The sequence below is a fragment of the Ambystoma mexicanum genome, chromosome 13, assembly GCF_040938575.1.
Source record: "Ambystoma mexicanum isolate Mex_15411 chromosome 13, UKY_AmexF1_1, whole genome shotgun sequence".
Classification (NCBI taxonomy): domain Eukaryota; kingdom Metazoa; phylum Chordata; class Amphibia; order Caudata; family Ambystomatidae; genus Ambystoma; species Ambystoma mexicanum.
In genome coordinates this window covers 87,624,527-87,645,868 of record NC_090938.1, presented here as the reverse complement: position 1 = coordinate 87,645,868, position 21,342 = coordinate 87,624,527, and the positions used below count along the sequence as shown (strand labels likewise).

Sequence of the window (21,342 nt, the reverse complement as noted above, 5' to 3'; positions counted from 1 at the left end):
GCCAAACAGCCATCCTACATTTTTCAAAGTCTCACACGTATACGTTAACAAATCCTCATCATCACCATCAGCATCACCAGCAAAATCAGCATCCTCATTATTGTTATCATCAGCAGCATCATCATCTTCATTGTTATCAGCAGCAGCATCATCAACATCTTCATTGTTATCATCAGCATCATCAGAATCCTTATTATTGTTATCATCATCATAATCATCATTATCATCATCCGCTGAGCTGTACGTGTTTTATGCGTACATGTCATTGCATTTTCTTCAACAATTACGTGCTTGTTCACATTTATCAATGTTATAACTATTTATAAATGTCAATTGTTCAACATGTGGCACTTCAAGCCAATAACCCCAGCTGCACTAAACACTCTCTCAGACTCCACAGCGGTGGGGATGGGATGCATTGTGATTCTACATAACATGCACAAGTGCCACTGGTCATGCTGTACCAGTAATGTAATGGGCCATAGTTCCTTCCACAGGTGAAGTATCCAGTGGATAGAAAGCAAACATTAGTGGGGATATTTTCTGTCTATTCCTGTTCATCACCCACCTGCATTCAACATATCCAGGTCACTCGGAAGGGTGTCCAGCAGATTCTCCTTCCCATACACTATGCCCACACTGCTCACAAAGCTTTCACATGTGTCCGCGAATACTGCCCATTGATGGCAACAGTCATCCAGGAAGGCTGATTGTCGAAGAGACTGAATGAAGATGAAGTGCAACCTTCTTGTAATACTACAGCCTTGCACCTGTGGTGTTATTCCCCTCTTCCTCCTCAGCGATTCTGCTTTCCAACCACACATGTGTATTCCCTTCTGGACTTACATGCATTGATCATAATCTTTTTCCTTGATCATCATCTGCCTCCTCACCATTACTGGCTTATCCACCGGGCTGGTGAAGATGGAGAGAAAGGATTCTCAACTCCTCCTGCTGTTCAGCTACTGCCCCTGTTGCTCACCCGTGATCTTTGGTTGTTAAGATCTACACACCTCCCCCTTCTGTTCCTAAGATTGTGGAAGGAACTGAAAGTGCAACCTTCTCAGTTGGTCCAGCTGGATGTTCATCGTCTGGTGGAATACCTATGCATTTTCTTATAACCTAGAGTGGCTTGTGATAGGGGTGTGGAAGTGAATTGGATGATATCTTCAATTGACAACATGTAATTCTGGCCTCGCCAGTGCAAACAGCACATGCTGCTGTAGGAGTGTAAGGACTGTTTTTTTTTATCAGAAACATCACTGTATCTCTGCTGCTCGCACCCAGCCAAGTCAAGTAAATGGGCCTCATTACGAGTATGGAGGTAGCCATGGTGCTATTAGCGCCATGGCTACCCCCATACCGCATACCGGGTCCGGGTTCTCGGTATGGGGACTTACCAGGTCATTCCAACCTTGGAGGACCCGGTAAATCCCCATTCTGAAAACCATTCCCTATTCCCATTTTGAGCCCCCATAGGGAATGGGGAAGGAGCTAATAATGGGCCCACAAATAGCGGGCCCGTTATTAGCTCCTTGGTCCTTTAGCGGCTCCCGCTAAGGGCAGCTGGTAAAACCAGCCGGCCTTAGTGGGACCCGCTAAGGGACCTCAGAATGCGGCAGTAAGGGGTTAACGGCACTGTCATCCTTACCGGTGCCGTTAAGCCCTTACGGCTGCACTCGTAATGAGGCCCAATGTCTCTCTCCCACAATGTGCAAAAAGAGATTATCCCCTCACCCAATTTTCCTTTCAGGTGTTACCTGATTGCATCGACTTGTTCAATTGCTTCACACAGCCAACACTGATTGGTGTCACCTACTACCACACTGAATCTCTGCTAATCCCTCACATCAAAATCATGTGAGAGGGACACTCCAAAAAGCTGGCCTCAGAGTGTTGCTGCTTTTCCCACTCTCCCACCCAAGTTTCGCACAAGGGCAAATGTCCTGTCTGCACACTACAATTGGTAGACACTTGATGGTGTAGTCATCCGTGCCTATCCTGATGTCAGGGTTTCAAAACTACACAAGCTCCCCCTTCCAGTTGTCCTCAGATGGCTCTTGTCAGTTTCACCCACTTCAAGAGATGGAGACTGAATGTTGTGTCACCCAACTGCCTGATTCTCTCCTGCTCTCTTTCAAGCAAATTCAGATGGGTGGGCTTCTCCCGCAGCTGCCCTTCCAGGTTTAGGGACCCCTGCCACTCTTCATCTGTGGTGTCACTTAACGGCACATCTTTCAGCTTCTCACTTCCAGAGATGGACATTGTCTGCTGTGCCAACTGCAAGCTCAAATAAGAGGTTGGTACTTGTGTTTATTTCCCAGACCAAATCACATAGCCTAGTGCAAACAAAACAAATAATAAATGTCACTCTCTGACAGAATCCCTATCACTCATTACTTTTCCTTGCCCTTCTTCCTACAACTACTCTAAATGCACTCCAGTTTATTAATCATTTGTCTCGGGAGGATAGCTTGCCTTGGAATGGATCAACACAGGTTTGATCCCCGGGTCTGCACTCAGAAACCTCTGGGTATTGAGTGTGTCATAAATAAGCAATTAAATATGTAAATATATTTCCCAGATCTGACTCTCGAATCAGACTCTGGTATCAAGATTGAATAGGAGTGCCAATCAAGTGTCCCCCTTTAAGCCATTTGGTCACACTTCGGCCAAACTCTTAAAAAGGTTCATCAGAGGTTAATACACAAAATCAGATGGTGCAAGTCAATTGCAGGAAAGTTCATCAAGGCCTACTTCAGAGAATGACATTTACCGAAGAGGTCTTGTAGAATGTCATGTGGAGAGGACAAATATGTATATATCTCCCAGGCAGAACCTTCTCTGCACTGTTGTCCAATAACCAAAGATATGTGCAGCTTAAATTGGCTACTGCACACCAACCCCCTCCCTTCTTGAGAGCCAAACCTCTCTGATATTGCTGTACCAGGCTCCTCGGATTTTCCACCAAAATCCTTGCAAACACTCATGTTGACAAAAGAGCAACATTGAACAGTGTTCTCTCTCCAACATTGATGCCAAAGCTTGCACCAAGTCTGGTTACTGATCCCTGACAACCTTTCCTTCCAAACAAATATAAATGCCACATGAAGCCCCATTCACTCAAGCACACCCCGACTTTGCCCTACAGCCTCCCAGGGCATTTGGCCATCATAGAGGCATATGCACGCTCTTCAAATCAGAACAAGTTTAAATGATAATTTGTCAATGTTTCCCAAACCAAGTTATTGGTTTTATTGGTTTATAGATAAATTACTTTACCTGACTAGTCCAAGAGCTTGAAATTAGAGCACATTCATGGATCATCTCATTTAATTCCAAGAACTCCTCATCATGATATTCAAACCTTTTCCCAAAAAGAATCGAACAGATGACATTGAAAACAGCATTAGTCGTGTATAAGGATGGGTCAAAAGGCAAACCTGTTCAATGAAAGAAAAAAAGCATATTATTCTTAACTTGATTAATAGGGTAGGATAATTTTAATCACATTTAGAACCTCTCTATTTACCTACAATGATGAGGATACACATTTACTTAACTCATGCTAGCATAATCAAACCTAACACATAACATTTTCTTTAGGCGACTGAAATCATATTGTTTAAAAAGTGGAGCCAGGCAAAATTGTAAATGTTAGCACCAATCTTTATTTAGAAAATGTGCACCACATCAGCAACATTTGTGGCACGTCAATAAAAAACAGAACCTGGTAGGAGGAGAACATCAGTGGCTGAGTAGGTTAACTATGCAGGGAACCGAAGTGCGCCCTCTCTCCTGTTCACCATATTCATGGGTTTCTGAACGGTGGAATCTTCACAATCCAATAGGGTGCTGCACCGGGGTAACATATGCCCTGCTTGGAGTTACACACTGTGGGCTATGCCCCCCGATTCCCCACTGTGGGTCTGTGTGTGAGCTTGTTCCTTAGTAACCTGATTAGTACAGCTCACAAAAGTCCTTGCAGCAGAATTATCATTGATTGTGAACACCTGCACTTGCTGTGAGTTGCTAGCTAATACTTCCTACCTGATGATGCGAAGAGCACAGAAACCCGTAGAAGGAGAACATCAGTGGCTGAGTAGGTTAACTGTGCAGGGAACTAGAGTGCACCTCTCTCTCCAGTTCATCATGTTTCTATATTTGTATAGACTATAGGGCTGTTGTGGTGAAACCATTGTCAAAGTTACATGACCCTGTAAAACGATTTTCTGAGTACATTTTGAACTCATCAAAGTGCATAACATTTCCCAAAAACCTGGTCGTCACATCAGAAAAATCATGCAATGCAAAGAACTTGGTGAATTTCGAATGAAGTTATCATGTAAAAAATGAATTTTGAAAACTAGTGGCTCGATTCATAGACAGCGCATGCAAACCTGCAAAGTCTCTTGCGCAGAAAATGACTTTGCATGTAACAGCGCACAAAGGTTTCTTTGCTCAATCTGCATATTCATGGAAGGGGAGGGGCAAACTAACCTGACGGGCAAACAAAATTCAGTTAAGGTCGGAATGTCCACAACATGCCCCCACGCAAACCAAAACCAGCAACGAATAACCACCTTTGCTGCACCTTCCAGCACTCCAGTGAAAATGTGTGCGATCCCCCCATAAGTCAAGGCTGTATCCTAGAGATACTGCATCTGCAATTCTGTTAGTCGAGGCAGCACTTCGGAGAAACTGGATGCACAATCCCCCATATGTCAAGGCTGCACTCCGGCGATACTGCATGCGGTTCCTTGTAAATTAAGGCTGCACCCCAGCAAAACTGCGTGCGCAATCCCCCATAAATCATGGTTGCACCCTGGCAAAAATTGGGATCATCACCCCTATCTTCAAGGCACCCAAACTGCTGGACTACACCCCTAAGAGATAGCTGCCCCCTCAAGTCCAGAGACCACCCACCAGGCCCCTTCACCTCTACCACTATCCAAGGCTGCCTGCTCAAGTCCAGACACCACCCACCAGGCCCCCTTGACCTCTGCCACTACCCCAAGAAGCCTTCTCAAGTCCAGGCACCACCCACTAGGCACCCTCACCTCGCCAATACCCCAGGCAGCCCCTTCATGTTCAGACACCACCCGCAGTGCTTCCTTGACCTCCTTCACTACCTCAGTCAGTCCCCTCAAGTCCCGACACCCCCCCACCATGCCCCTTTGGCCTCTGCCACTACCCCAGGCAGCACCCACTAGTCTGGACACCACCCAAAAGGCCCCTAAACCCTGCCACTACCCCAGGCAGTCCCAACAGTCCCCTAACAGTCTGCTACCCTACCACTCCAATATGGATCTGCAGCTTACCTCAACTCCTCTGGTCTGCTTCCACCATGAAGTAAACCAGCAACATATCTGACATCAACACGATCAACTGCATGCACCTTTGTTGAATGCAGGACTGGATCATCTTCTGTCACTCTCTGGTAAACTAGCATCTGCAGCACTTTAACTGGTCACCACACTGTTCTACCACCTACACTGTGGCCCCCTCATTTACATGTGACATGGAAATGCAATGCAAAGTGGCATGTGTAAAGTGCCCATTTGCCATTGCATTGGCCTTAAAGCACTGTAAGTGAATGCATATTCACAAAGAATGACTGTGTGCATTTCAGCTACAGCAAAGGTGTCCAGGGAGGTAGTGTGGCAAAGTACCTGTCAGGGACATAATTATAAAAGGCCGTTCTATGGGTGATGGGAAGCCAGTCAGAGAGTCTGTGACTGTGTGACTCAGAGAGACAGGAAATGTGTGCTGCCACACTGAAACATCAATCATGGGACTCAGATGCATTCCAGTGGCAGAGGTGATGCATGACATGTGAGCAGGTAGTGCGTGACTGAGTATGTGTGTGGGTGGGGTACCATGACATGGGGATGACACAGCCATGGACTATCAGGCCACACATACACTGTGAGACCACTTCTCAATGCAACACACACAATGACAATTACACAGAACAGTGAAGGAAGTATGCGCACATACACAATCCCAGGCAGGTGCCATGGTAACTCACAAACAACAGTGGACCTGAAATGAAATCAACGCACAATAAACACCACCTCCATTAGTAGATGTTCAGATCCAATGGAGATGACACCAGAGCCAACACACAATTACATGTGGAACATGTGGCAATACACATGAACAAGTGGCAATCCATCGCCAATGAGAGACCACACAAACGACGATGACACATCCATACATCAACACAACCATACCCGTATGTACACCACCCCACACACAACTGAAACCTTCAATCCAACAACACCAACACACTGATGGCAAACATGCAGTGCCCCAGCACACGGAATGGAATCAGAAAATCATCCAGTGCACCCTCAAACCACCTGTTGGCCACACTCCTACATTTCAGGCACATGTGCACCTCTTCCCGATCAAGCATCACTGCTCCAACAGGACACACACACTGAGGCCACAATGCACTTGACTAACAATGAACAGATGAACTGGTAGAACATGAAATAAGTAAATGTGTACACAGACAAATAGACTGTATGAAGAGTGGAATGAACTGATGCAAAAACAGTATTAAAATAGAACTACATACACAATAAAAGGAAGGAAATCTTAAAATAATCCAGGGAAAAAACAAGAACAAAGACAAAAATGAAACCTAATCCTAATGAACTATATACAAAAGCAGCAGGCTAGTCCTCTCCAATCTCTGAGAATGCCTCGACTAGGGCTGAGTCACAGGCAACATCCTCCTTCCTGAGACAGGCCTCTGTTGTTCTCTGTAGGGTTTGCAGGGTGGCCACCATCTGCTGCTCTGCCTCCTCTGCCGACTAGCAAGTCTCCTCCAGGATGGCAGTCCGCCTCCTCGCTCGCCTCAGTGCCACCTCAGCCCTGACCACCATCACCGCTGCTTCCCTTGCCTGCTGTTACTCTGCCACCAGCTGCTTCTATTACCTCCGAAACACAGACGACAAAGCCTACATGGCCCCATGTTGTTCCTCCCATGTCCCTTTTGCCAACTGCCTTCTCTGGGTAGAAACTCCTGTTAACGGCTGCCTCGTCTTGGGTGCCACCTGCTACTGCGGTGCAGACTGCAAGCTACAGAGTTACACCCTCTGCTGTGATGACTGTTGTCAGGTCATATGGCACTTGCACTGCCCTGAAGTGCCCACTGACCTTCCATTGCCTGTCCCTGTGTGGGTTTCTGTGTAGGCACAGTGACCGCCTCAACTGCCTTCTGTGTGAATCCCACCTAGGGCAGGGAGGAAAGCTCAACCAGATGTGGCGGCGGTGGTGGGACTGGTGCACAGAGGGCTGTGTTTGTAATGTGGCCCGGAAGGCACCATGGAGGATGACTGGTACACAGAGGAGGAAGTGGAGGTGGGGGCCAAAACATGGAACATCCCACAGAGCCGACCCAAGAGTAGTGCTGTTTCAGCATGGCCAAGAGGAGAAACAGCACATTGTGATGGCATACAAGCTGATGTTGAGTAGTCTGTACATCATCACGAATTACTGCAGTCTCGTGAGACCAGCCAGCATGGGCAGCAAAGGATCCCAGATGGACACATCAGCTGGAATCGGGATGCTGGTCTGGGTGGAGGCATCTTTGAAGGTGGGCACTCTAGAAGCAGATGGCTCAAAAACAGTTTTTTGTGCACAAACCTTCATGGTGCAGTGTACATCCTCATGCCCCTGGGACAGGGCTGCAGCATGAACACTTTCATCGATCCTCCCCACCTGACCCCATGGGCCGGCCTGTAATGGCCTCCTCCTCCACCTCCACCACCATCAACCTGGATGACTCCTGTGTGGCATTACTTTGTTGCACCGCTGCTGAGGTGTCCCCCACCACAATCATCTCCTGGGACTCATCCTCAGCAGCCACGCCCAATGGTCAAGGTGCTACCTCAGCCACATCGCTCCCCAAAGAGGACCATAGGGCCACGGATATTGCTGATGACTACATCTAGTTGATGGGTATGGTTTCCTATATAAACCATACAAAAAAGGTAGCAGGCGCCACTCTCTCGGAAGAACAAGGCATGATAACCTGTTCAGTAGTTGTTAACCACATTGAGAGTTCACAGCCATCTGCTTTTTGCTCACTGTACCTTTCACAGATGGGAAATATCCATTTGCATATCAGTCTTTGTCCCGCCCACATGGGTAGTCCAGCACCGAAATGCTATGGCAATTCCTCTCTGAACAAGAGTACCAACAGCAAACCCATACACGTGTTTCAGCCTTGTTGGGCATCATCAGTGAGGTAAAGCTGAGCCTCTCTAAGCACAGTGAGCAGGGAGTCCACGTCTCGTTGCCCCCAGGTAACCTAGGGTGACCAACCCCAAGTTCCTTCAAATAATTCAACAAAGGTAACAGGCTCCCCTCTCTCGCAAGAACAAGGCATGATAACCTGTTCAGTGGTTGTTAGAGAGGCACAGCTTCACCTCACTGATGAGGCCAAACAAGGTTGAAACACGTGTATGGGGTTTCTGTTGGTACTCTTGTTCAGAGAGGAATTGCCATACCATTTTGGTACTGGACTGACTATGTGGGCGGGACAAAGACTGATATACAAATGGATATTTCCCATCTGTCAAACGTACAGTGAGCAGAAAGTGTGTGCTGCAAACTCTCATCTCAGAACAGGTTATCATGCCATGTTCTTTCTGGAGAGGAGTGCCTGCTACCTTTTTTGAAATATTTGCAAGGAACTTGGGGATGGTCACCCTTAGTTACCTGGGGGCAAACAGACGTGGACTCCCTGCTCACTGTGCTCAGAGAGGTACAGCTTCTCCTCACTGATGAGGCCCAACAAGGCAGAAACACGTGTATGGGGTTGCTGTTGGTACTCTTGTTCAGAGAGGAATTGCCATAGCATTTCGGTGCTGGACGGCCCATGTGGGCGGGACAAAGACTGATATGCAAATGGATATTTCCCATCTGTGAAAGGTACAGTGAGCAAAAAGTGTGTGCTACAAACTCTCATCTCAGAACAGGTTATCATGCCATGTTCTTTCTGGAGAGGAGCGCCAGGAACGTCATTTAGGGGTCGCCAGAGGTCGCAACTGCGACCTCTGAGGTCTCCTTTGCGACCTCTGTGGTCTCCCTTGTGGTCTCCCTTGCGACCTCTGTCTTAAAAAAAAAAGAAGAAAAAAACGTTTCTTTTTTAAAAAAATAAAAAAAAATTGGTAATGCAAGCTTCTGGGCTGTGGCCAGCACCATGTGGCTCTTTACTTCTGCAGTGGCTGGCTTTCTTGTTCAGGCCCCTTTAAAAAAAAAGAAGAAAAATAAGAACAGGAGTGCCACAAGTCTAAAACTTACAGCACTGACCCTAAAAAAGAAAGAATAGGAATACCAAATAATGTGTCTTTCTGGAATTCTATACAATAATTGCTAGACTCATCAAAGGTTTATTTCAATCACACTTCGGGGGGCGAGTCACTGATTTAGTCTGTGCTTAAATGCCTCAACTCAGCCTTTCATCCTTCTGAGGTCGATAAATGAGTACCAACACAGGTTGGGTGATATTGGTTGTATATTTTTTCTGGTACGACGTTGTTTCATTGCCTATTGGTTCATCGCCAGGCTTTTAAACGTGCACATTACATCGTATGTGATCATTGAATTTTTTAGGGGGAGTGGGAAAGGGCAAATAAGGGTTTGGGCGGGTGGACAATACTAAAAAATAAGTGTGGGTGGGGGTTTTGGGGGGAACCCCCCACACAAAAAAAAAAAAAACATGAGCACATTCGATGGAATGTGCACGTTTAAAAGCCTGGCGATGAAACAACAGGCGATGAAATCACATGGAACCATTTTATCTATATAAAGCATTTAAGCTTAAGTGCTATATAATAACACATCATTATATTTTGGTCATGGACCTCTGCTTGCATTCACAGTAATTTTGTAATATGGGCCTATATACACTGATCTTAACAATACGTATGGCGATCCATTCTTGGATGAAATGTACATCACATTATAGTGATATCGTAACCATATTTTTCATTGTGTACAATACTATGTGATGCCACTTCCTGTTTTGTCAACGGGTGAAAGGTTGTGTTCCATCGCTTCCCGCAATATCACTTCGGGGCGGGGTCCAATGACATCACTTCATGTGATGTCATCAGGGGGTCAAGGGTCGTGTGATGTCACTTCCACTACCCCTGGCATTTTGGTGAAATGACATCCCTAAGGAGCGCCTGCTACCTTTTTTGAAATATTTGCAAGGAATTTAGGGTTGGTCACCCTAAGTTACCTGGGGCAACCAGACGTGGACTCCCTGATCACTGTGCTCAGAGAGGCACAGCTTCACCTCACTGATGAGGTCGAACAAGGCTGAAACACGTATATGGGGTTGCTGTTGGTACTCTTGTTCAGAGAGGAATTGCCATAGCATTTCGGTGCTGGCCTGCCCATGTGGGCAGGACAAAGACTGATATGCAAATTGATATTTCTCATCTGTGAAAGGTACAGTCAGCAAAAAGTGTATGCTGCAAACTCTCACCTCAGAACAGGTTATCATGCCATAATCTTTCTGGAGAGGAGTGCCTGCTACCTTTTTTGAAATATTTGCAAGGAACTTGGTGTTGGTCACCCTAAGTTACCTGCGGGCAACCAGACGTGGACCCCCTGCTCACTGTGCTCAGAGAGGCAGAGCTTCACCTCACTGATGAGGCCCAACAAGGCTGAAACACGTGTATGGGGTTGCTGTTGGTACTCTTGTTCAGAGAGGAATTGCCATAGCATTTCGTTGCTGGACTGCCCATGTGGGCGGGACATAGACTGATATGCAAATGGATATTTCCCATCTGTGAAAGGTACAGTGAGCAAATACTGTGTACTGCAAACTCTCATCTCAGAAAAGGTTATCATGCCATGTTCTTTCTGGAGCGGAGCGCCTGCTACCTTTTTTGCTATATAAACCATAGCCCAAGCGCAAAGCTCCGCTTTGCGTTACTCTACATCCAGCAGCTCAACGCTTACCACCATGCTCCAGCTACAAATGCAGAAACAAGGGAAGACAAGCATCAGACTACTGCAATTGAGACAACAGCATTTAGAACACTTACCCTGCTGTCACACCCCTCCTCGAGGCTCTCACAGCAGATCTGGGTTATCCCTCATTTTAGCGCTGGCTCCGTCCCTCACCTCTGCATTGGCTTCATCCCTTATTCCAGTGCCAGGTTCATTCCCCGCTTCGGCGTCGACATCATGTTTCTGTCAGTTTGCGGCTCTGGCCCTTGGGCTATCACCTGCAACATAAGGCAACAACGATCACACATGGGGACGCACGCAACACAGGGATGCACGCAACAAGAACAATTAAATACAGGCAAGCACACCGCATGTTCACAAGGAACAGATGATACATACCCTGAACTAGCCAATACGCCACTCGTACAACAACAGCAGTACTGCGGCACATCACGCTCAGCAGGCATCAGCGCTAGGCATTCTCCAGAACCCCTACAACCACCAACATACTGATCATGTCGCTAGAACTTTGTGCAAGCATATTAGAACCTCCAGACCAGACCTGGATCACCAAGTCACGTCCCCATGACACTTCAACCAAGGGAGTCTTGCACATTATTACAGGTCACAGCTGGCCTGGGCCTGAATCCAGTGAAGTATCTGCTGTACTGCGGACAGAAGAATAGAGCCCCTGCAACAGATGGCAGGACGGAGAGCCCACCAACACTCTTATCTAGGTGAGCTTAGCACCTATAGAGAGTATATTAGAAGGAGGGGGAGGTCACAGAAGGAGTCTGGGGGCACAGTGAATCCAGTCAATAGATCTCTCTGTTCTCTCTTTAGGAAGCCCCAGCTGTTCCCCGCCAGTCACCCCAGAGTAACACATGTCTAACTGAAGGTCCAGGCACTCCCGCAGAAGACCACGATATACGGTAAGCGTTACAGAATGTGATGCCCATGTTACACCTTCTGCCTGAGCGTCATGGATACCTCATATGTGGACCAGTTGTCCTAGTTATTAGGGGAATTTTGAGCCAAGGCTCACTCAGTCCAATCTGAGACCAATGCACTACGGCAGGAATTAGTGGTGAACAGGGATCGCACTGAGGCACTAGTGAGGCAAATGCTTCAGACTCCGGCTGGGCAAGCCCCATTACCTGGTTTCTGTCCACATGCCGCTCCCATCACTCCAGTGCAGGTAATTGTCCCTGCTGCTATCCCGTTGCCCCCTCCAGAACGTTTCACAGGTGATCCTCACAAGTTTCCAGTGTTTATGAATCAATGTAATTTACATTTTCTTTGCAGACCGGGGGTTTTCCCTACGGATCAGTCAAAGGTGGCTTTTGTATTGTCCTATTTGGGCAGGCATGCCGCAAATTGGTCCATCCCATTGGTGAATCGAGACAACCCCCTTTTACAAAATTTGTTGGGGTTCCATCGAGAATTAGAGAAACTCTTTACCCACCATACTCAGGGGCAGGCCTTAGACAATGAACTCTTATTATTACAACAGGGCAGTCAAGACCCTTTGGTAACTAATTATGTAACCACGTTCTATCGACTAGCCACCGAAACCAACTGGCCTGAGGCAAAACAAACAATTTTGTTCTATCGAGGCTAAAGAGGGGAATTAAAGGGCGTTCTGGCCCAGTTGGTTAACCCACCGGAGGCGTGCATGAATATATCGATTTGGCATTGCAACCTGTCCACAGACTACGGAACCGCAGATCGGATCGTGCACACTCAGAGGGATAGAGCTTTATACGTCCACTCAAAGCACAACCCAACATGCCAGCCAGAGTCTCACCCTGTATCTATGCAGCTAGGAGGACTATGCAGTCCTCTCATCCGAGAGGAAAGAGAAAAAAGTAGACAGCTGCAGTTGTGTTTGTATTGTGGGAAACCCCGTCATTTCCTCAGGGATTGCATGTGAAACCACCAAAGAATGTAGTGAGAGCTGTGGATAAGGGAGAGCAAAGAAGTCAGTCCGAAAACTCCAATGCCCGGCAAGCTTAGAGGTCAGTTTGTCGAGCAAGGAGGAGGTACCTTTGACCTCACATCTAGTTTTACCTGTGGTTCTTGTCTGCCGTCATCAGCCTTCACAAATGCATGCCTTAGAATCATATGTGTACAGCGCTGCAATCAGCAATTACATGGACCACGACATGGCCCACAGAGTCAGGGTTCCTGTTTGGTCAAAATCTGTGGCTGTAAACATCACGGCATTGGATGGCACCCAGTTGCTGTCAGGACCTGTGACTCAATGCTCCGAAGAAGTCAAACTGTTGTGTCAAGACGGTCATCGAGAGATGATTTCCGATGACTTAATAAGTACTCCTCAGTTCCAGATGATTCTTGGGATGCCCTGGCTAGAAGGCCATTATCCTCACATTGACTGGTGTGCTAGGAGAATAACCTGCTCTGACAAGTGCAAACACTCATGCTATCAGAAAAATGACACACCCTGTAGAAACAAAGTGATGCCTACTCATATTACGACCAGTTCCACCCTAGGATTGGTGGGGGTGCTGCCCCCGAGCATGCAGAGTTTTAAGATATATTCGGAAAGGAACAAGCAAATACCCTACCTCCACACAGGCCATATGATTGCCAAATCAATCTCATTCCTGGGTCCCAAGCCCCTTGTAGTCAGATCTACGTTCTAACAGAACAGGAAAAACTTCATCTCAAGAACTACACCAACCAGTAACTTGCCAATGGGTTTATCCGACCATGCAAGTCCCTGGCAGCCTCTCCCCTCTTCTTTGTGCCAGAGAAGGAGGGGGACTTAAGAACGTGTATAGATTACAGCACATTTAACCAAATAACAATCAGGACCCAATACCCACTCCCGTTAATACCGGTGCTCTTGGACCAAGTTAAGCATGCTAAGATCTTCTCCAAATTGATCCTCAGGGTGGCATACCATTTGGTGCAAGTGAAGAACAGAGACAAATGGAAAACTGCCTTCCGTGCCAAATACAGGCTTTATGAATACCAAGTAATGCCCTTTGGGCTATGCAATGCCCCCGCAGCCTTCCAATATTTTATGAACAACATTTTACGGGAATTACTGGATATATGTGAGGCGATGTACATCTGTGACATCTTGGTCTATTCTGCCATGCTCCAAGAACACAAAGTCCATGTGCGTGCCATTCCAGAAAAGTTGTGACAACACCAGCTGTATGCAAAATTGGAGAAATGCGCATTCCATGTTACCGAAGTCGAGTTCCTGGGCTTCATCCTAACTCCACGGGGTATACTGATGGACAACCTAAAAGTGTATGCAATCCTCAACTGCCCTTCGCCGATGTCCATGTAAGGAGTCCAGAGCTTCCTTGGGTTCGCAAACGTTTACCATTGCTTCATCCCTGGCTTTTCCCAGTTGGCGCATCCTATCACAACCCTGCTACGAAATATCAAGAAGTTCAGTTGGTCTCGAGAAGCAGAAGTATTTCTGAATCTGAAGAGCAAGTTTACGCCTGCGCCAGTTCTGCAGCACCTGAAGCAAAAGCTCCCATATGTAGTTGAAACTGATGCTTCCAACATCGCCATGGGCACTGTTCTCTCACAGAAGAACCTAGATACCGGGCACCTGCACCCGGTGGCGTTTTGGTCTAAGAAGTTCACAGTAGTAGAGCTTAATTATGCCATCACCGACAAGGACCTGCTATCAAACAAGGTGGACCTCAAAGAATGGAGACAATACTTACTAGGTGCCAGGCATCCAGTTACAGTTAGCACTGATCACCGACACTTGCAATATTTGCACTCTGCACGAGAGCAATCATCACGACAGCTGAGGTAGGCATTGTTTTTCGCTGAGTATGACTTTGTAATCACATATTGGCTTGGGGCCCGCAACACCAAGGCAGGCGTGTTATCACATCTAGGGAGAGGTGAGGACCCTTATATCACACCAGAACCAGTGGCCATCATTGCGGGACACAAACTCATAGGCATCTTAGCAGGTACCCCCACTCCACTGGAAGAATTACAGGCATTAGTAAGACAGAACATGACTACAGAAGAATTACAGAAGTGGGTAGCCAAAGAAACAGACCAAACTATCCAAGAAGGGTTACCATACCATCAAGGTCGATTATATCTTCCAACGCCTACCCAACAAAATCAGGTTCTAACAGACTGCCACAGTTCTCTAGTGGAAGGGCACCCTGGGATCACTAAAACCTTGGCCAAGATGAAACGGTTTTATAGGTGGCCGACCTGGCACAGAGATGCTAATCACTGCATACAGACTTGTAAGGTCTGTGCTCAAAATAAGTACCAGAAGCAAAAACCAGCAGTCAACTTGCAACCTTTAATTGGTACCACTGACACCCTGGCACACTGTATCATTAGATTGTATCACAGACCTGCCACCATGCAATGGGTACAACACTATCCTGGTTGTGGGGGAACTTCTGTCCAAAATCATTCCTCACAAAATACTTCCAACCGCTTCCGTGTTGGCTTCATTCCTTCTTGAGCAAGTGGTCAGGCTTCATGGCTTCCCCTCCGTAGTAATATCAGATCGCGGCAGCCAATTCATTTCTAAATTTTGGAAAAGGAGCTGCAACTTAGCACAGATCGATATACGTTTATCTTCCAGTCACCATCCTCAGACCGATGGACAGACAGAAGGAACCAATCAGACACTAGAACAATACCTTTGCTGCATGCTCCATCAAACAGAACAGACTTGGGCGGATGAGTTGTGGATACCTCCAGCTGACAGAGTCCCTTCTATGCGCTTTATGAACGACACCCACAAACCTCCGGTCTATGACCCACCAGAAGCACTAGAAATGCCAGCAGTTAAAACCTTAAATGACACAATTCGTCAGACCTTGAAGGAAGCTGCTGAACACCTGTCCCTGGCTAAGAAGGCACACAAGATGTTTGCAGACCACCACCGAATGGAAGCTCCCAGTATCAAGTAGGGGATGTGGTATGGTTGGCCACCAAACATATCCCTCTGAAAGGACCACAGACGTTTTGTCCCAGATTACTAGGGCCATATACAGTTGAAGCTATAGTCAATCCAGTCGCCATGAAATTGGCCCTGCCACCCAACATGCGCATATACTCAGTGTTTCATGTATCCCGGCTCAAACCAGTTCAACCATGTACGGAAGACATCTCCAGCTCTGTTAGCAGTAGAAAGTGAGCCTGAATATGAAGTGAAAAACATCTTAGACTCGGAGCTAGTCCGGAATACTTTATATTACCTAATTGACTGGATAGGTATTGGGCCACAGGATCAAACATGGGCACCTGTTGCCAATATACATGCACCCGGTTGATCAATCAGTTCCAACGCAATCACCCTAAACCAGGGCCTAGTAGTCAACCCTTGAGAGGAGCCTTAGGGGAGAGTACTGTCATGCCCACCATCAGAATTGCTCCACACTCGTACCCTGTTTCACCCCCTGAAGTCAGGTCTCCCCCCTCATTTGCACATAAAGAACATGCTTAAATCCAGGAGACTGGGGATAGGAGCCAGTTGGAAGTTTCTTAGTACGCCTGGCATTTACTGCAAGCAAGGGGCAAGGGGGGCAGCCAACTTCCTGGTTCCAGTAACATTTCCGACCTTAGGGCCATGGATATTGCTGAAGACTAGATCTCGTTGATGGGTGTGGTTTCCTATATGAACCACACCCCAAGCATGAAGCTCCGCTTCACGTTACTCTGCATCCAGCAGCTAAAGGCTTACCACTGTGCTCCAGCTCCAACCTGTGGAAACAAGAGAAGACAAGCATTATATTACTATAATTGAGACAACAGCATTAAGAACACTTACCTTGCTGTCACGGGGCTCCTCGTGGCTCTCTCAGCAGCTTCGGATTATCCCTCATTTCAGCGCAAGCCCCGTCTCTCACCTTTGCATCAGCTTCATCCCTCATTCTAGTGCCAGCTTCTGTCCCCGCTCCGGTGCCGGCATCATCTTCATGTCCGCTCGTGGCTCCAGCCATTGGGCTGTCACCTGCAACAGAAGGCAACAACGATAACACAGGGATGCATGCAACATGGGGACATACGCAACACAGGGATGCATGCAACAAGGATAATTAAACACAGGCAAGCATACCGCGTGTTCACAAGGAACAGCTCATACATACCTTGAATTAGTCAAGGGCAGTACTGTAGCTCAGCAGGCAGCAGCGCTAGGCATTCTCCAGAACCACTACAGCCAACAACATTCCAACCAGGTAGTTAGAACTTTGTTGAAGCATATTAGAACCTCCAGACTGGACCTGGATCACCCAGTCAATTCCCCAGGACACTTCAACCAAGGGAGTCACGCACAGTACTGCAGTTAACAGCCGGCCTGGGCAGGAATCCAGTGAAGTAATTAGTGTACTGTGGATGGAAGAATAGATCCTCTGTGACAGACGGCAGGATGGAGAGCCCACCAACACTCTTATCTAGGTGAGCTTAGCACCTGTCGAGCGTATATTAGAAGGAGGTGGAGGTCAGGGAAGGGAAGGGGAGGGGTCTGGGTGCACAGTGAATCTCTCTGTCCTCTCTTTAGGAAGCCCCAGCTGTTCCCATCCAGTCACCACAGAGCAACACCAGTCTACCTGAGGGTCCGGTTGCCCCCGCAGAAGACCACGATATACGGTAAGCGTTACAGAATGTGACCAATGCCCTACGGCAGGAATTAGTGGTGAACAGGGATCACAGTGAGGAGCTAGTGAGGCAACTGCTTCAGACTCAGGCTGGGCAAGCCCCATTACCTGGTTTCGGCCCACAAGCCACTCCCATCACTCCAGTGCAGGTAGTTGTCCCCGCTGCTGTCCTGTTGGCCCCTCCAGAATGTTTCACATGTGATCCTCAGTGTTTATGAATCAATGTTGTTTGCATTTTCTCTGCAGACCGTTTTCCCTATGGATTAGTCAAAGGTGTCTTTTGCATTGTCCTATTTGGGGGGGTGGGGGGGCATGCCACAAATTGGTCCATCCCATTGGTGAATCAAGATGACCCCCTTTTATTAAACTTTTCGGGGTTCCAACAGGAATTAGAGAAACTGTTTGCCCGCCATACACAGGCGCTCCTGCAGAAGACCACGATATACGGTAAGCGTTACACTGGGGTCTGTGCCTTGATATGGAGGCCTGGTCCTTGCATCATCGCCCCACAGCACGGCTTCGGTCCTCTTGGTCAGCTGCAGCAACTGTGTGAAAGCAGACCAAGAACATTGACAATGGTCAACAGTTTCAAATGGTGTGTTGCATATACAATATGAACAGTAGCATCAAGTCACCGTGGGCCAACCAGCAATATACACACATGCTCATGCAATTTCCATGTAAACTGACACACAAGTGTAGGGTCAATGTTGAGTCACAGCCATTACACATTCACCTGTCAACACAGCACATAGACGGCGGACCACAAACACATATCAAGAAACATGCAATAGAACAATAGCAATGCCAAAGTGATCTAACTGCGACCAGCTGTGTTGCCTCGGGAGTCATGGCACAGTGGCACAGGGTTCGGCAGGGAGTCACTTGGAAGGTTGGCTAACCACGGAATGCATTGAAGCTTGGATGGACTTGGATCATGCTGGGAACACATTGTTGGAAAGACACTCAGTTGAATGCTGGATCTCACGAGACACTCGTGATTGTACTACGCACAGCATGGCCATGCAAACACCTGCTTGTGCATCTGTCCACAGAATTACATGTAGCAACATGCCTCCCTGACAGCCTGACCTGTAGGCATGCAACACATACATGCACAAATTGCAGAGGTACAAGCATGCATACTGTTGACCCAAGCACACACACATGGCATGATCTTACGTCAACTCAGACTTCACGTGCAGTGTGAGGACAGAGCACATCAATGTCCCTGAAGGTCTATGCACCAACATACCATTCACCAACATCCATACACAAGTGTCACGTCCGGATGTTGAGTGTGAATGGATAACTTCAACATTTAGTACACAAAAAATAATTGTGCATGTATGGCCCTCACATGTGCACAACATCATAATACGGCATCCTTTCTGTCCGAGCACGTGTTACCATCAATTGACATAGCTAGTGCACGAGAGGCCCAAGTCACCAACAACAGTGCACATACCAGTGCATGTTCAATCATCAGATTTCTGACATCACACACGGCAAGCACTGTCTTTAGGCTGCATGCTGCTTGGCACCGTGAAACACATATGTTGCATACAGAAGGGAGTAATTACAATCATGCATGCACATGCACAACCTCCATGGGGGCACCTGTTTGGATGTCTTCAACAGCCTTGGTGTGGGTGTGGGTCTTGAGGACCTCCCATCGCTTTGCACGGACTTCGGCCAACGATCTGCCACCCCCTCCTCATCGATGGCATTCATGATGGTCACCCTAATCTTTCTTTGCCCTTTAGCGCCCAGTTGTGCTGCTGGGTTAAAGAGGGTGTCATAGTTCTCCAGGACCCCATTCATCAGGATGGCAAATTAGGTGGAGGTGAAGTTGGCAGTCCTCTTCCTCACTTCCGTGGGGGTGCCGCTTAGAGGTGAGGAGAATGGAGTAGACATGGCAGCTCCTGAGGCAGGTGTGGGTGGGCTAACAGGGTCCTGGACATGTGCTTTGGAGCAGTGGTGATGGAATGGAGAGGTGGGAGTCCTTGGCAGCGGATGAGGTGGTCACAGGGCCTGACAGGCCAGAGACATGAGCACCGGCAATGGTGGGTCAGCACGTGCTCCAACACTGTGCAGGTGGGCAGCGGGTACTCACTCCCGGCAGGCAGCAGCCGATGGCAAGGTGGGAGGTAGTACTGGGCAGGAGGAGGCAACTGAACTGGGACTGGAGGCAGGAGAAGGGGTGTTGTCATGTCTGAGGCAGCTGAATACACAGGAAAGGCCGTTAGCGCATCAATTATGTGCTACACACTACACGCAGCATGGCAATGATGGTCATATTAAAGGGTGCAAGTCGCATCACTGGTTGAGCGCATGAAGGTATAAAGATGGACGAGTCTCGCAGACATGCATTTGGGGGTGCTACACACCTGTTTCCTTTAAGTAACGCATAAAGCATTTTTCTTTTTGGGGTTGGCCTCTGCGAATGCGTGCATGTATTTCTTTCCATTATGAGGCCTACGGTGTATCATGTATGCAATATTTTTATTTTGGGGTGTCAATGCGGATCGCATAGTGCTTTTCTTCTCCTTTTGGAAGCTTTCTGGGTATTGCATATGCAAGATTTTTGATTGGGGTTCCCCTGCGTATTGGTTACCGCATATTCTTGCTTTTGGGGTACATTACAGCCTTGCTGGTCAACACATCTACATTGTACATCACATGGACTGTTCTGTTTCACATTTAGCCCAATACAGTATATTTGTGTGCATTTGATTCATCCTTTTTTGCCTGCACCATGAGTGGTAAGGCCCCAAAAGGGAAAGGGAAAGGGAAAGGGAGAGGGTGGGGACGTGATGAGAACACATGTGGCCGAGCCCCAGGAAGGCGTTGTTTGCCTCAGACCGCAGGTCACCCGTGGTCATGGTCGGGGGCAGAAAAGTGAATCAGCAACACCTAGTGCCACTAGGTCCAAGCGGTGATGTCCTGCAGAGCTGGAAGGGGCTCCACCCCAAGGCGCGGCACAGTAGAAGGGTCCACAGAGGAAGAGGCGCTTCACTGATGAGCAGCTCCAGATCCTCATTGACTATGTCACGGAACACCATCATGAGATGCACGAGTTTGCGGGCAGAAGCCATACCCCGGCACAATGAATGGCGCATTGGCAGCAAGTCACAGGGCTCATCAACACATGTGGTGTGGAGATGCGCACTGCTGAACAGGTCCAGAAGTGGATGAATGATTTCACACCAAGGACCAAGAAGAAGCTCAGTGACAACCTGGCCTCTGCACAGGCCACTGGATGAGGGGCTAGCAGAGGAGGTGCAGCTGACCCTGATTGAAGAGGTTGCAAGTACACTCATCACCAGTGATCAGGTTCAAGGCATGGGAGGCCTCGAGACCCATATGGACACCTCTAGTGAGTGGCAAATGTGTGTATCGTATGTGTGTACAGACATGGTTGTCTAACCCATATATGTGTAGTTTACAGTCGGCTTCAGTAGTCAGCCAACCAAGGCGAATGCACGTTTGCTAATGTGTACACCTCTGTCACAGGGCCTGCATTCTGTGAGGTTGCTGTGTAGTCCCCATGTGTGGCACATGTTTGTGTGACAGTACACATCACTGTGTACTGGGCTTCAGAGCTGTGCCAATACTTGCATGCAAAATTGTATGTTATGAAATATGTGCACATTGCACAACTCCATGATGCTGAAAAATTCCTCATCCAGATGACTCAATCATTGCCACACTCACGGGGCCC

General features: G+C 47.7%; 1 protein-coding gene across 1 annotated transcript in view; it reads right to left on the bottom strand.

Moving 5' to 3' along the window:
- The window catches only part of LOC138520913 (cytochrome P450 2A13-like), a 314,460-nt gene that overhangs the window by 91,184 nt on the left and 201,934 nt on the right, over positions 1 to 21,342 (bottom strand). Inside the window, exon 4 of the mRNA XM_069633340.1 lies at positions 3,283 to 3,443. Within this exon, the coding sequence (XP_069489441.1) occupies positions 3,283 to 3,443 (161 nt within the window). The remainder of the gene's footprint in view (positions 1 to 3,282; positions 3,444 to 21,342) is intronic.